Source organism: Acartia tonsa, chromosome 15 (genome assembly GCF_053477335.1).
Source record: "Acartia tonsa isolate MP-2025a chromosome 15, ASM5347733v1, whole genome shotgun sequence".
NCBI lineage: Eukaryota > Metazoa > Arthropoda > Copepoda > Calanoida > Acartiidae > Acartia > Acartia tonsa.
Window position 1 is genome coordinate 25,850,782 of NC_137274.1, and position 14,687 is coordinate 25,865,468.

The 14,687-nt window shown below is 38.7% G+C and overlaps 1 protein-coding gene across 4 annotated transcripts in view; it reads right to left on the reverse strand.

Moving 5' to 3' along the window:
- The window catches only part of LOC145307466 (cyclic AMP-dependent transcription factor ATF-6 alpha-like), a 46,707-nt gene that overhangs the window by 8,409 nt on the left and 23,611 nt on the right, over nt 1-14,687 (reverse strand). For 3 of the 4 annotated variants that reach the window (XR_013875482.1, XM_080149908.1, XM_080149906.1), the window contains exons 13-20: nt 7,884-7,981; nt 6,950-7,024; nt 6,378-6,474; nt 5,992-6,104; nt 2,427-2,473; nt 1,724-1,861; nt 1,044-1,210; nt 393-476 (exon numbers count right to left, since the gene is read on the reverse strand). Coding sequence is in view for 3 of the 4 variants with exons in the window: in XM_080149908.1 (XP_080006034.1) it covers nt 393-476; nt 1,044-1,210; nt 1,724-1,861; nt 2,427-2,473; nt 5,992-6,104; nt 6,378-6,474; nt 6,950-7,024; nt 7,884-7,981 (819 nt within the window). In the remaining variant the exon portion in view is untranslated. Of the gene's footprint in view, nt 1-392; nt 477-1,043; nt 1,211-1,723; nt 1,862-2,426; nt 2,474-5,465; nt 5,512-5,991; nt 6,105-6,377; nt 6,475-6,949; nt 7,025-7,883; nt 7,982-14,687 lie in introns of all 4 variants that reach the window. The other variant, XM_080149907.1, reaches the window with a different exon arrangement.

Below are 14,687 nucleotides of genomic sequence, written 5' to 3' on the forward strand. Positions count from 1 at the left end.
GCGGATATGTTACTTACCTTGCTGTGGTTAGAATAGTAGCAGGTATTATAGACAGCTTTTCGCGGATAGTATAAATGAGAACCGGTTCTAATCCAGCGGAAATGTTACTTACCTAGTATGGTTAGTATAATAGCAGGTATTATTAGACAGCTTTCCGCGGATAGTATGACTGAGAACCGGTTCTAATCCAGCGGAAATGTTACTGACCTTGCTGTGGTTAGTATAGTGGCAGGTATTATAGACAGCTTTCCGCGGATAGTATGAATGAGAACCGGTTCTAATCCAGCGGATATGTTACTTACCTTGCTGTGGTTGGTAGCAGGTATTATAGACAGCTTTCCGCGGATAGTATGACTGAGAACCGGTTCTAATCCAGCGGATATGTTACTTACCTTGCTGTGGTTAGTGGCGGGAACCAGCAAATGATCTCCACTGAATGAAACCACATAGAAAGTGTCATCACGGCGTTCTATGTCCTAGAAAGAGGATACCTTTTAAAACTTTGGGTACCTTGGTTAAGTTTTGATTAGTAAGTTCGTAATTATTAGTGTTAAATTATTATTAGTAATTTTTTCTTGGGGCCAATTCTATTGGGAGGGTGGTGATACCCTCCTCAAAAATAGCTGAAAAGTTGAACCAGAACTGTTCAGTGGTTTGCGAGATCTTTTGGTACAGACATCCTGTTACTTTATCATAAGGACTAGCGGTTGCGCCCCTAGCATCTAGGGATTCTATATTTGAAGGTATATATATAATATGGAATGGTACAAAAAAAAGCCTAAAACCATAACCAGACTTATTCATAAAAATAAAATAACCTATAGGTAACCATTTCAGCACTTATAAAATTTTAGAAATTTGGCGGGAAAAATTATAATTTGGCGAGAAAGCTGAGAAATTTGGCGGGAAAACAGAGAAATTAGGCGGGAAAACTGAGAAATTTGGCGGGAAAACTGAGAAATTTGGCGGGAAAACTGAGAAATTTGGCGGGAAAAACTGAGAAATTTGACGGGAAAACTCAAAAATTTGGCGGGAAAACCAACCTCGAACAGAGAAGAGAATGTGTGACGGTGCGGGGATGAGTCATACAAGCTGATGCTCTGCTGCCGATGGTGGCCATTGGAGGCGGCTGCTGCGGCTGCGACCTGACGGCGGGAGCCGCGGCCATATTGGTATCCACCATCCTCCACCAACATGGAATACACTGAACCTTAATTTAAAAAAAAACTTTTTAAGAAACTGTCTATAATACGATAGGATTTAATAACTCCTTTCCAGATTATGGAAAGAAAACAAAGTAGCGTTTTTTTTGGCAGCGCCGGAAAACAGCTTTCCAACCACGTAGGGAGTGGGGGGGGGGTTGGTGAAAAACTAAGGAGTACTGAAAACTTTTCTTTCTCTCCATTTTTCCCTCGCCTTGTCCAACAATATGTGGGAGGGGTAAATAAATGAGTAAAATAAAGACAACTGAAAACAACAGAGGGGACAATGGGCTGTTTATTACACTAGTCCCCAAAGTTTTATAATAACGTTTTTTCTTATTTGGTAGGTTAACAACTTTGGGGACTTGTTGAATTTTAATTGGTTAGTAAATTGAGTGTTTAAACGTTTCAACTACTAGTTTTAATCTACAGAAGAAGATGTTTCGTGTATAATTTTTGGGAATGTACATCAATTTATAGGCCATTGTCTTATCCCTTTAGATCCCTGATTAATATCCTACCTATCATATTTGGCTTTATATTGTGGCGCTTGTTAATTCCCAACAATGGTTTAGTCGTCTTCTTTTTCTTCTTCTTACTCAATTTTGGAGGATTTTTGGTGGCGGGGATTCGGCGATTTTTTTCTATTTGCTTTTTTCCTTAGAATACAGAATAATAATTGAGTTTCACATAATCATTCAAAACCTATTAATATCCGTTGGATTAGAACCGGTTCTCATCCATGTGAAAAAATTATGTCTAGCATCGTAGTTTTCTACGAAAATCATAATGTACAAGTATAAGATTGAGTTTTTTTTAAAGCAACATGTGCATGCCTTGACATATCGGGGCTTAAAGACTGGTTTAAGTTTACAAGTTTATTATCCTTATAATAAAGTAACAGAATGTCTGTCTGTCTGTCTGTTTGTTTGTACCAAAGGATCTTGCTAACCGCTGAACCAATATGATTCTCCTTTACATATGGCTTACCACATTTTAGTGGAAGTTTACGAAAACATAGGAAATCAGATGGTTTTAGACTATTTCATTTTTTAACCTAAATTTTGAGAAGTTTTATCAATTTTTAACATTCGTGGAAAATAGTCTCTAATATAATGCTGTACATGAATTTTAAGTATGTCGACTTACAACCTGTTCTAATCCAGCAGATACTTATGGGTTTCAAAGCCAAATTGAAAAAATATTTATTTTATTATTCTTTGCCTTCGTCATGTTGAGCAGCAAATAATCCTCTCAGCTCGTTGTCCAGTCTGAAAATAGAATAATGAGAAATAAGGGAGGGTATTATTTTTAAAACCGTTTTTTAAAGATGATCTAAACGTTTGCAAAAAATATAAAAAATATGTACCTAGGAGAAGGAAAAAAAAAATAAATAAAAAGTCCTGTAAACATTATTTCTATTTTTTCCCCTCCTATGAAATATTTTGCAGCAGGGAAAAAAATAAATCTTGTGCAGAATATACACACCTGATTTTTAAAAGCGAAGCTTTTCTATAATTAGGGTCGGTCCGTCCGTACGTCCGTAACGGATAGCTTTTTTCGTTAATTTAGACATGTTAGAATTGTCCTATCGATTTCAAATTTTGCATGGTGGTTCCTTTAGTAGTTAGGTACGATTTAGAAAGCGTAGCAACTCTATAATCATTACCAAAATGTCCGTACGTCCATTTTTAACATATTGATTTTTTTACTTTTTTAAATAGCTTTTTACGTTAATTAAGGCATGTTAGAATTGTCCTATCGATTTCAAATTTTGCATGGTGATTCCTGTAATAGTTAGGTACGAGTTAGAAAGCGTAGCAACTCTATAATCATTACCAGAATGTCCGTACGTCCAATTTAAACATGTTGATTTTTTTTACATTTTTAACAACAAATTTGTATGTGACCTAATTATCCGATTGGTCTGATTTTTGGTATAATGATTCCTGGGACAACAAAGTACAATTTTAAATGCGAAGCAACTCTATAATCAAGTCCTAAAAATTTAAGTATGTCCATAAACATTATCCTGTATCAAGCAGTTTTTCAACAAACTTACTTACAATTTTGCTCTGTCTCTTATACATTTGCATTCTGATTATTCAGTTCTGACATTATACAAGTGTTAATGTCCGTTTGTCCTACCGTTTCAGAGCTTTGCTTTTATGGATGTTGTCATCCTTGTTTTATGAAATTGAAAGGCGACGACCTTATTGATTCAGTCTTATCAAAAGACATGGAACACATAGCGGAACCTTTCTCTTCTGAGGTTACGTTTGACAGACAGACAGACATACATTCATAGACAAACAGACAGACAGACAAATACCTTATTGATTCAGTCTTATAAGAAGACAGGGGGCACATATCGGAATCTTTCTCTCCTGAGGTTAAATTTGACAGACAGACAGACATACATTCATAAACAAACAGACAGATAAATACCTTATTGATTCAGTCTTATTAAAAGACATGGGGCACATGGCAGAACCTTTCTCTTCTGAGGTTAAAGAGGACTATCCACGAACAAGAGCAAGTGATTCTAAGCATCTTCCAGCATTGACCCATAGTATTTTTAAAAGCGAAGCTTTTCTATAATTAGGGTCGGTCCGTCCGTACGTCCGTCCGTCGATTTCAAACTTTGCATGATGATTCCTGTAGTAGTTGGGTACGATTTAGAAAGCGTAGCAACTCTATAATCATTACCAGAATGTCCGTACGTCCATTTTAAACATGTTGATTTTTTTACTTTTTTAACAACAAATTTTCAAGTGTTCTATTTATCCGTTTGATCTGATTTTTGGTATATTGATTCCTGGGACAACAAAGAACAATATTATAAGTGAAGCAACTCTATAATCAAGTCCAAAATGTAAGTATGTCCATAAGCTTTATCCTGTTTTTAAGCAGTTTTTCAACAAATTTACTTACAATTTTGATTTGATATTTATACATTTATGTTCCGATTTTCTAGTTCAGATACTATACAAGTGTTAATGTCCATTTGTCCTACCGTTTCAGTGCTTCGCTTTTATGGATGTTGTCATCCTTGTTTTAGTAAATATACTAGGTTTATGTTTAATATTTGCTTTATTGACCAAACAGTTAGGTTTCACCATGTTTGAAATCTTAAGCATTGTTTGGTGCAATATCATCGAATGTTTTGATGAGTTCAAACTGTTGTTTAAAAGCTTTGACACAAAAGTGTATTATTGTGATTAAAAATGTATGTTTTAAAAAAGGTTGGTAACTTTTAAACAATTTCATTAATGTACTTTTGCAATTTTCAACATTTGGTGCTTTTCGTCAGTGTTATTTTATTTTGTTCTTTGAACTCAACAAAGCATTTAATGATATTACTTAAAAAATTTATTTACATTTCAAAGTTTTTTTCATATAAAACCATGGTGAAACCTAACTTTTTAGTCGATAAAGCAAATATTAAACATAAACCTAGTATATTCACTAAAAAATTACTATCGGTCAATGCTGTAAAATGCTTAGAATCACTTGCTTTGGTTCGTGGATAGTCTTCTTTGACAGACAGACAGACAGATAGACAGATAGATAAATACTTAATTGATTCAGTCTTATTAAAAGACATGGGACACTTGGCGGAACCTTTCTCTTATGAGGTTAAATTTGACAAGACAGACAAACAGACAGACAGACAGACAGACAGACAGACAGACACACAGACAGACAGACAGACAGACACACAGTAATAGACAGACAGACAGACAGACAAATACCTTATTGATTCAGTCTTATTAAAAGTCATGGGACACATGGCAGAACCTTTCTCTTCTGAGGTTAAGTTTGACAAGACAGACAAATAGACAGACAGACAGGCAGACAGACAGACAGACAGACAGACAGACAGACAGACAGACAGACAGACAGACAGACAGACAGACAGACAGACAGACATACAGTAATAGACAGACAGACAGACAAATACCTTATTGATTCAGTCTTATAAGAAGACATGGGACACATGGCGGAACCTTTCTCTTATAAGGTTAAATTTGACAAGACAGACAAACAGACAGACAGACATACAGACAGACAAACAAACAAACAAACATACATTCATAAACAGACAGACAAATAAATACCTTAGTGATTCAATCTTATCAAAAGACATAGGACACATCGCGGAACCTTTCTCTTCTGAGGTTAAATTTGACAGACAAACAAACACAGACAGACAAACAGACAGACAAACATACATTCATAGACAGACAGACAGATAAATACCTTATTGATTCAGTCTTATTAAAAGACATGGGGCACATGGCAGAACCTTTCTTTTCTGATGTTAAGTTTGACAAGACGACAAACAGACAGACAAACACACAAACAAACAAACAAACAGACAGACACACATACAGACAGACAGATAAATACCTTATTGATTCAGTCTTATCAAAAGACATGGGGCACATGGCGGAACCTTTCTCTTCTGAGGTTAAATTAAACAGATAGACAAACAAACAGACAGACGGACAGACAAACAGACATACATTCATAGACAGACAGACAGATAAATACTTAATTGATTCAGTCTTATTAAAAGACATGGGACACATGGCAGAACCTTTCTCTTCTGAGGTTAAATTTGACAGACAGACAGTCATAAACAGACAGACAGACAAATACCTTATTGATTCAGTCTTATTAAAAGACATGGTACACATGGCTGAACCTTTCTCTTCTGAGGTTAAGTTTGACAGACAAACAGACAAACAGACATACATTCATAGACAGACAGACAGATAAATACCTTATTGATTCAGTCTTATTAAAAGACATGGGGCACATGGCGGAACCTTTCTCTTCTGCTGAGGTTAAATTTGATGCAAGATTTTCTAAATCTGACAAATAATCATAATCAGCCTGAAAAAATAACAAGAATGAAAATGCCTATCTATCTATCTATTTATCTGTCTATTTATCTATCTTTATCTATCTGTCTATCTATACTATCAGATTGTCAGTCTGTTTCTGTCTGTCTGACTTTTTGTACATCTGTCTGTCTGTCTCTCTACATATACTTTTTCTCTGTGTTTGTTTATCTGTCTATCCATCTGTCGGTCTTCCTTTTGTCTACTTTTAGATTGTCAGTCTGTTTCTGTCCATCTGTCCGTCTGTCTGTATTACTTTCTATACCTGCCATAAGAGAGATCTGCCAGCTGCCTGTTTCTCATGAATAAGACTGCTCCCCTCCCCTCCAACACCACCAAGGTCGGGGCTTGTGTTCAGTGAACTAAATATCAATCAATCAATTAAAATATTTATCAATCAATTTATCGATTGATAAATTTAGTGATGGGTCAATCTATCCATCAATCAATTCATCAATCAAAAAATCAACTATTCAACCAATTTATCAATCAATCAATCAATTCATCAATCGATCAATCAATTTTTTAATCAATCAATTAATCGATTAAATTCATCAATAGATTAACAAGCCTTCGTGTGGGATGTGACAAATATATCAATCAATGTAAAATACCTGGGATTACCAGGCTTGGTGTTTGGTCACGTGACAAAGTATAGCCATCCTATTGGCTGATTTTTTTGATCACGTGACAAAATGTAGCCATCCTATTGGCTGATTTTTGATCACGTGACAAAATATAGCCATCCTATTGGCTGATTTTTGATCATGTGACAAAATATAGCCATCCTATTGGCTGATTTTTGATCACGTGACAAAATGGCTGACATTAAAATACCTGAGGTTACTAAAGTTAAGTCCCACAAGGAAGAGAATACCAAACAGGGCCGTGGCTTTCTTGGCGTGCACAGTACTGAAATAAATCCGCTGATTAGAACCGTTTCTCAGTAATACTATCCGCATAATATCCACGGAGAGCTGTCTATAATACTATGCTATATATATATAAATATTAAAAATATTGGGATCTAATGGGATAAGACAATGGCCAATAAATTTATGTACATCCCCAATGATGATACACAAAATAACCTATTATGCAGATTAAAATTAGTAGGTAGTTTAAATGTCTGAACCCCTTAACTAAATGAGCCAACCACTAAAAATTCACTAAAGTCCCCAACATTGTCAAGCTATCTAATGAGAAAATGTTTGGGGACTAGGGGGGGGGGGGAGGGGAAGTTTTGCCACTTTCGCGTAAACAGTGTTCTGTGGACTAGGTATTGATTTTAGATTATAGGTTATTTAGGATAAAAGTTTACTTTTTGGTATTAGTTCACGTATATTTAATCATTTTTTGAATAGGCCTCCAGGTTCCGGAGCTCCAGGCCTCCAGTCTCATAAAATAAGTCAACTTATGAAACAAAATATGCATTTTTTTCTTCAAATATGTGAATAACATTCAAAAATATGCATATTTTGTGTCATATGTTGACTTCTAACTCTAGAAAAAAAAAAAATTTTTTTTTCATTTTTACCTGTACAGAGACCACCTGGAGGCCTGGAGCTCCGGAACCTGGAGGCCTATTTAAAAAATGATTAAATATATGTGAACTAATACCAAAAAGTAAACTTTTATCCTAAATAACCTATAATCTAAAATCAATACCTAGTCCACAGAACACTGTTTACGCAAAAGTGGCAAAACTTCCCCCCCCCCCTCTTATTAAAAAAGTGGTAATTTTGTTTGTAATCATTGGGAAGGTACTGACCTGCTTCCAATATTTGTTGGCCACGAATATTTCTCTGCCTCTAGTTGTGACACTCGTTCTTGTAATCTGTCATTCTCAAGGCGTAGCATGGCATTTTCCTAGATATATGGCCTGTATGAAAACAATGTGTGAATACACATTACTGCATACTTCCTACCTTTTAGGAAACTGAATAATAAATCTAATATTATCTATTAGGTAGATTAATAGATAGACAGACAGACAGACAGTCATTCTTGTAATCTGACATTCTCCAGACGTAGCAGGTTGTTTTCCTAGATATGATATGGCCTGTATGAAAACAATGTGTAAATACAAATTACTGCATATACTTCCTACATTTTAGGAAACTGAATAATCCATCTAATATAATCTAGTAGGTAGATTAATAGACAAACAGACAGACATACAGACAGATAGGCAGACAAACAGACAGATAGACAGACAGACAGTCATTCTTGTAATCTGTCATTCTCCAGGCGTAGCAAGTTGTTTTCCTAGATATGATATGGCCTGTATGAAAACAATGTGTGAATACACATTACTGCATATACTTCCTACATTTTAGGAAACTGAATAATAAATCTAATATTATATAATCTAGTAGGTAAATAAATAGACAAACAGACAGATAGGCAGACAAACAGACAGGTAGACAGACAGACATTCTTGTTATCTGTCATTCTCAAGGCGTAGCATGGCATTTTCCTAGATTTGATATGGCCTGTTTGAAAACAATGTGTGAATACACATTACTGCATACTTCCTACATTTAAGGAAACTGAATAATACATCTAATATAATCTAGTAGGTAGATTAAAAGACAGATATACAGACAGCTAGACAGACAGACAGACAGTCATTCTTGTAATCTCTCATTCTCAAGACGTAGCAAGTTGTTTTCCTAGATTTGATATGGCCTGTATGAAAACAATGTGTGAATACACATTACTGCATTCTTCCTACATTTAAGGAAACTGAATAATACATCTAATATAATCTAGTAGGTAGATAAATAGACAGACAGACGCAAAGAAGGAAGTACAGACAGAAATACATACAAACAAACAGACAGACACAAAGAAAGTTATAGGCAGACAGTGTTTGTATCTATGTCAGTATGTCCCAAGTCCATCTGTCTGTTTGTTAATCTGTATATGTGTTTGTCTTTATGTCTATATATCCATGTATCTGTCTGTCCATCTATTCATCTGTCTGTCTGTTTATCTGTATATGTGTTTGTCTTTATGTTTGCATATCCATCTGTCTTTCTGTCTGTACTTCTATGTATGTGTTTATTTCAATGTAAGTATGTCCATTAGGTAATTTAAAAAAAAAAATTTAGGTCGTGGTTCAAATACCTGTTCTATACATAAAAATAAGCAATAATATAATTTTTTTTTGGTTCTATCTTGATTCTAAGTGGTAGAAGGTGAAATAAAGATTTTTCGAAAATACGCGAAGAATGAATCTTTAAGGTTATCGGTTACCGGTCTTTAGGCTGTCCTAAGGACACTCTTATGTCATTTTAGACTATAAGTTCAAACAGTAACTGCCTTTCATTTGCCTTGCTATTTCTAAAAAGATAAAGAACGTCTTTCTGGCTCATCTGTGGGCTGAGATCTGAAAAATTTGTCAAACAACGGATCCCTTTGTACTCTAAAATCATGTATCCAGAACTGAAAAACATCGACCTTTCAACTAAGTTTTTAAGACAATAACTCTAAAATAAAAAAGGATACTGTTTAAGGACATACTTGCATTTTTAGAACTTGATTACTTGTTTTACTTATATAATTGTACCTTGTTGTAATAGGAATCAGTATTCCAGAAATCGGATGAAAAGGATATTTACATCACATAAAAATGGATATAATTATACAGACATTCTGGTAGCATTTATAGAGTTGCTACGCTCCCTAAATCATACTTTACTGTTATATGAATCATTATGTCTAAATTAACTGTCTTGGAAAGATGGACAGACAGTCGGACCGACCCTAATTTTTGCAACACTTTTGCCCTTCTGGTGTAAGCTGGGTGAGAAATAGACTTTCAGCCCTTAGACTTTTCTCTTTGTTATGATAATAGCTCTCTATAGACACATTAACATCAAAGATTGGTCTACTTTTGTCATGTACGCTAATGTATGTACACTTTCAGGCCACCAAATTTGGAGAAGAACAGAGGCTGCCTGCGGCTCACTGCGGCAGACATCATAATTTCGCGGTTGCAAATAGCAAATTAAAGATTTTCATTTTTCAGACCGCTTAATTATAATGTCTGCCGGCTCTTTGGAAAACTAAGCTGTCCAGAATTAACATCCAGGTACAGCTTAGTTCTTCAAATCATTAACCTTTCCACCTTCCCTATTAACAAATAATGTAATTGGGGGGAGGATAGGACAATAGCTTAGGCCGGGTGAAGTTTAGGTTTCCACCAAATTTCCCAAAATATAACTCTATTTGTTTAGGCCTAAACATCAAGACCTTCCAATATTTCCAGACTCCATTAAATGCCCTGAGGCCCCGCCTGGAGACCCTAACCGTACTCCCGTCCTGGCCCCCTGCACCCTTTGGATAACCTCTGGTGAGATTGTGATAATTTGATCCTTCCCTGCATTACAGACCCAGGTAGTTTATTATTGCAAAAGCTGCTCTATAACTAGCCAATCTGTAAGTCTTAAGCCTCAAGGGGGATATAGCATCCTTCCCGCACATTGATGTTTACAGACTGTTAATCCTGTACAGCTGCTGAGGTGCTTTACAACTAAGTGCCACCTACCCATAGGACAACTCCTTGTCCTCTTATTTAACAATAACTGTTAAGTAATCCAAACCTGTTTTTCTCCCTACCCATAGGACAACTCCTTGTCCTCTTATTTAACAATATAGCTGTTAAATAATCCGAACCTGTTTTCCCCCCTACCCCTTTTCATCTCCCTGATAGCTTGCGGTCCCTGCCATACTGCGCCATACTAAAGACAACAAAAATTCGGTGAAGGTTCTCCCCTCATCATTTATTTGTTGTAAAAACACAAAAATATAAAAACACCAAAAAAAAAAATATAAGCTAAAGAGAGATTATAATTTAAATAAATAAATTAACAATAGCATTCAGTGGTCAATGAAGGAGATTTTCCTCACTAAACCGCCCGGAGCAATTACACGCTCAAGGCATAACACCCTCTATCATCCATCTAACTCACACCCCACCCCTTCTCACACCAAACGGTCACAATCCGACTCTGCGACTGTTGCGAGTCGTCGGCCTAAAACCGTCAGAGTTTTAGCCAAAAAACATAAACTCAACACCCCGTTTGAATTACGCGCCAAAAAACTCCTTAAAACAAAAAAAGCGCTACTTCAACGGCAAAAACCGGTTGACCGCAACTCCAGGCCCGTCGTTTCCTCACGCAGGCCCAGCGTTAGTCGCACCCCCCCAGGCCAAAACAGCCACCACCGTAGCCCATCCCCGTCACCTATCCGAGGATTCCCTACACCCCCTGCAGCTCCCCAACTACTTGCAGCCCCCCACTTACCCTCCTCACCTGTTGATCCACTGGTAACTTTTCCCGTTTTACATCCGTATAACGGCCTTTCACCACAAACCCCCACAACCCCTACAGATACTGAAGAGTTTGAGCTAGCCCCACAGCAACTAGATTGGGATAATTATTCCCCCATACCATCCTTCCAAAAATCAGCTTCAATTCTTGAAGAAGCTTTGGAACAACTCTATTCTGAAGATTTACAGAAAGAGGTTCAGGACGAGGTTTTTTATAACCCTGAACAGTTCCCATTACACGACCACCTCCCAGGCTCCGCTTATAACGCTTCCACATCGACACACAATATCAGTGTCGATTTATCTGCACTTATTACAGCACAAACCCCAACCATGACTGACGAGGCAACCAAACTCATCATCGAATGCGATGAGTGCATGATGATAGACGAAGACTGTCAGAGCATCATAAATAACCCTGACAGGTTTAGCATTGAAAAGCTAGACAATAGTCTATCATTGTTGGAAGAAAAAGCCTCGTCAATTCGCCACATCATAGCTTTCTTTCGCAACAGCCCAGACCCAAGGGTCACCGAAGCTGACATGAACAAAGCGTTACAGCTACGTATAGCCATGCGCTCAAAAATCGAGTTCATTCATGAACATCGTACATCACGTTTGAAAGCTCAACCGATTACGACGACTGCTGCTCCAGCAGTACCTCTCTCTACTTGCTCTGACGACTCGACTACCACTTCAGCAGTCGGATCCGAGGCAGGTACCTTACCAAATGATGGCCAAGTAATTGTGCCTCCAGCAGTTACGACTCAGGCCACAGCTGTTCCTGCTGCAACTATGCCCCAGCAAACAGCTCCCATCCCCAACCGCATAAATCCTACGACATACGCGGTAAAACAAGCAAGGGTAAAACAAAAAAGGGACCCCTTGCTTGTTGAGCTCGACGATCTCTGCGAAAAGTTCGGCGACCTTAAAACGACCGAAGTTAAGCAGTTAGGTCAGTTCAATAAACTTAATGCTCAATTCAAAGAGCTACTCGAAAAGGCACAGCGTTCCTTACATAAAGCCAAAACGCTTTGTGAGGACGCGATGCTTACGGACATGGAGGAAGATGCGACAGCATTGGATGCCCAGTCCACCACGCTCGAAACTGAAATATCCAGCGTGGAATCATACGTTGAACGCTTGAGGGACCGTTTCGGAGTGCCTATCTCAGGACACTCTTTCAACCAGCGTTCTTCCAACATCCCTATCCCTCACTTTTCTGGGGCCAAAACAGATAAACTTGACCTCTTTACATTCCAAAAGAAGTTCCAGATTTACATTGACTCAATGCCTTCAATAGCAGAAGTCGAAGCATTGGAGATACTGAAAGAGAAATGTCTCCAAGGCAATGCACAGATGTTGTGCTCTGCCGAAAAATCCATTAAGGCCTGTATGAAGCAGCTGTCGTTCCACTACGGCAGCAAAACCAGCATCATAGCTAAACGCAAGGCCAAAATCATGGAACTTGGACCATGCCCTAAATACAACTGGGAACAGCAGATCACATGGATGGTAAAACTCCGTTCACTGCTTGCTGACACCCAAGAATTTGCAAAAGAAAATGACGCGGAGCAAACCTTGTATCACGGCAAAACAGATATTGCCAACTCCGTGTTGAATCTTCTTAAAGGCGACTACTTTAAGGAGATGTCTAGAAAATTCATGTTGAGTGCAGATGAGCACGGGGAAGAAGACGGCCAGTATTGCTATGAACAACTTCTCCTCTTTCTTGACTCTGAGCTCCGCCAGCTACAGTATCAGCTCAATCAACATGAAGGGGCGTCCCTCCACACTGGCACCGCAACTTCTATCGGCAACAATGCCAACACAAACAGCGGCAGTTCCAGTAACAAACAGTCCAACCATGCTGGTAACAACCCGGGTCATAAAAACTCGAACCGGAGTAAACCAGCCTCCCAAACCTACACAGCCTCCACCTTTTCGGCCTCGGAGGACCCAAAACACCGCCAAAAAGGCAAGTTAGCCGACAAGTCGACTAAGACGCCCACTCCGCTCTTAGCATACACAGGTGCTGCTTCTAAGCCTGTATCGACTGATTGCGCGCTTTGTCAGAACAAACACACATATTTGTTCCAATGCCAGGTGTACATCAATACACCACACAAGGAGAAACGCCAACTCCATGGCAAGACAAAAGCCTGTCATAGGTGCCTCAGAATGGACGCCAACGTCAATTTCGACAATATTGACGAATGGTGGAACAATCACAAAAACGATTGTCGCACCACCTTTTACTGCCAAGCTGACAATTGCCAGTACGCATCCTCACACCGCGTGCAAAAACACATCCTCGCCTGCTCAATTCATGTGGAGCAGAATAAAAAGAGGTTAGGCGATTTCCGCAAATCATTGCCCAAGGATGTCCCTATAACATCTGGCAACCTTCTGTTCATGGATAACATAACCATGAACCTCCAAACCGCCGACACCACACCCGACGTTTCCGACCCCAACACTTTCCCCGATGTTGCTGCTCCCGGCATCTTCATGTGCCAAAACGTCCCTGATCTCTCCGGCAACCCGTTGTTTGTATTCTATGACAGCGGTTGTGGTACAGCCGCAGTTTCAGCTTCTGCAGCGGCTAGACTAAATGCCACAGAACACAGACCTGGACCCACCCTCATGAACGTAGCAGGTGGTAAAGTCGTCCATCTTCCCTATGGCAGTGACAAGTTCACACTGCCATTAGTCGACAGTGCCATGTCCGCAACTATAATTGCTGCAAAAATGGACACGCTGACGGCTCCATTTCCTCGTTGGGACCTCAAGGAGCCTTATGGTGACCTTGCAAATCATTACAAAGGCCACGAGCTCCTCCCCACCGTACCAGATGTCATTGGCGGAGGCCAAGTCGACATAATCCTGGGAATCAAGTACAATTACTTGTTCCCAATGCGCATTTGCTCATTGCCCTGTGGCTTATCTTTATACAGAAGCCCACTTAAGGGTATCGACGGCCACACAGGTGTACTTGGTGGCCCCCACAAGGCTTGGGCTAAAGCAGCCGAGACTGTAAACTTTGTTGGTGCTGCTCTCTTCTTCACCAACGAGCTGTCTGCCTACCGCTATACCACTGAAACACTTCTGAACAGTGGCAGGAATTGGTGCGCGGATGACTCCAAAACCGACACCTTTCCGTATCTCCGTCCAATCACTGTTGAGGAAACAACAGACGAGGACGCTTCGCTGGATGTTCACACATACAGCACCAAT